At 29.0% G+C, this 2,072-nt stretch overlaps 1 protein-coding gene across 1 annotated transcript in view; it reads left to right on the top strand.

Moving 5' to 3' along the window:
- LOC107607061 (cyclin-D2-1) overlaps positions 1-2,067 on the top strand; it is a gene marked incomplete at its 3' end in the record, with an annotated part of 4,324 nt that extends 2,257 nt beyond the window's left edge. The window contains exons 3-6 of the mRNA XM_021107784.1: positions 174-272; positions 1,028-1,229; positions 1,360-1,484; positions 1,846-2,067. Of these exons, the coding sequence (XP_020963443.1) occupies positions 174-272; positions 1,028-1,229; positions 1,360-1,484; positions 1,846-2,067 (648 nt within the window). The remainder of the gene's footprint in view (positions 1-173; positions 273-1,027; positions 1,230-1,359; positions 1,485-1,845) is intronic.

Here is a 2,072-nt window from a genome sequence, read left to right as displayed (position 1 = left end):
GGTTTTGGAGCCCTCTCTGCTTATCTTTCAGTAAATTACTTGGACCGTTTTCTTTCTTCGTATGAATTACCAGTAAGTTAATGAATGAATGAATAAAGACAAAGAATTTTTTATTTTTTACTTTTTAAATTATATTCTCAGGTTCTAATAAGATCTTTAATTTCCAACCTCAGAAGCAAAGGGTTTGGACAGTGCAATTGTTGGCTGTGGCTTGCTTATCTCTTGCAACCAAAATAAATGAGACTGATCCTCCTCTTTGCCTTGATTTGCAGGTTATAAGATTTTCTATTTCTATGCTTAATAGTTAATACTACCTCGATTCTTTATTGACGGTGGATTTGGCTTTTTTGGTAAGGGCATATGTTAAAGTTTATAAATGAAATTTTTTTTATTGAAAATATAAAAATTAAGTTTTTAATATATTTATTTTACATTCTTTTAAAAGTAAAATGTTTAGATTTTTTAATAAAAATGAATTATCTAACATATATCTTTAAAATACATGTTAAATAAGTATTTTTAATAAAATAATTTTAAATTGATTTTCTATTGGCTCCCAAACATTTTTATTTTAGTTGCAAATTTATCTTGAGATACAATGATTAATTACTGTATTTTTCTAAAAATGTTAACTCGACATATTATAAGATTTATTTCAATGATTAATTAATACTACCTTAATTTCTTAATAGTGATATATTTGACTTATTTTGCTACATTATAAAATCAGCATATTACATGCAATGCTATAAGAGTACTATTAAAATTACTAATGAAAAAACTCTTTATAGAAAGTAGTTCAAAATTCCAATGTATATATTTTATATTTATTAAAGTAAAATGTTCAAAAATTTTACTTATGGTAATCTTAACATTTGTCCCATAAAATATATATTAGCTAAATCCTTAATTTATAAATGTTTGTATCAAGAAAGCAAATTTGACTGTCAATAAAGAACAGAGGGAGTATATGTTAGTAAAAATATAATAGGTTTTGCTTGTGGTGAATAATTTTTTACCCCTTCAGGTTGGTGAATTAAAATTTGTATTTGAAGCAAAAACAATCCAAAGAATGGAGCTTTTGGTACTTAGCACATTGAGATGGAGAATGCAATCAATTACCCCTTTCTCCTTCATTGACTATTTCCTTTACAAGGTCAATGATGATCAAAATCCAACAAGAGATTCAATTATGAGATCCATCCAACTTATACTGAGTACTGTAAAAGGTACTTGTTCTGCTTTATAGCTATATAGCAACAATAGTAAGTGATTTATGATATGAATGAAAGGGTGGAACTGAATTGAACCAAAGATGGATAGTACATAATTTTTGGAGGGTGGGAAAATTTAATGCAGGGATTGAATGCTTGGAGTTTAGACCATCAGAGATTGCAGCTGCTGTAGCAATAGTTGTGGTAAGGGAAACAAAAACAGTGCACACTGAGAAAGCAATTTCTCTTCTGAATCACCTAGTGGAAAAGGTAAATTTGTGGGGTGGACCATTAATATTAATTTGATTATTAATCAACACTATTATTATGGTATAACCATATCTAAATACTTTAAGGGTTTATGATATAAAATATGCTTTTTGTTTTTAACGTACGTGATTTTTTTTTTTTCTAAAATAACTCTAACAAATAATATGAAAGAGTATCGAACTGTTAGAAAGCAATTTAGTTGAAATGATAGATATTTTATAAAGGAGGAGGGTTGTGTTAGGTCTTCGGCAACCAACATAAAAATATAGCCGAACCCCCATGACATGATAGATATTTTATAACATGTTTGAATTAATTGATGTGTATGATTGATCTTAATTAGTAGGTTTTGTTTTGGCAGGAGAGAGTGTTGAAATGTGTGAAATTAATCCGAGGGTTGTCATCAAAGGATGGTTTTACTAATAAGGACACAAGAAGTGGTTCTGTTTCTGCCCCTTTGATGCCACAAAGTCCAATTGGGGTGTTGGATGGTGTGTGCTTAAGCTACAAAAGTGAGGACACTAATGCTGCTGCTTCGTATGCAAACATTAATTCATCTTCACATAATACTAGTCCAGATGCTAATAA

The sequence above is a fragment of the Arachis ipaensis genome, chromosome B07 (assembly GCF_000816755.2).
Source record: "Arachis ipaensis cultivar K30076 chromosome B07, Araip1.1, whole genome shotgun sequence".
NCBI lineage: Eukaryota > Viridiplantae > Streptophyta > Magnoliopsida > Fabales > Fabaceae > Arachis > Arachis ipaensis.
Note: the sequence above shows the minus strand (reverse complement) of the source record. Positions and strands in the feature narration are given on the sequence as shown.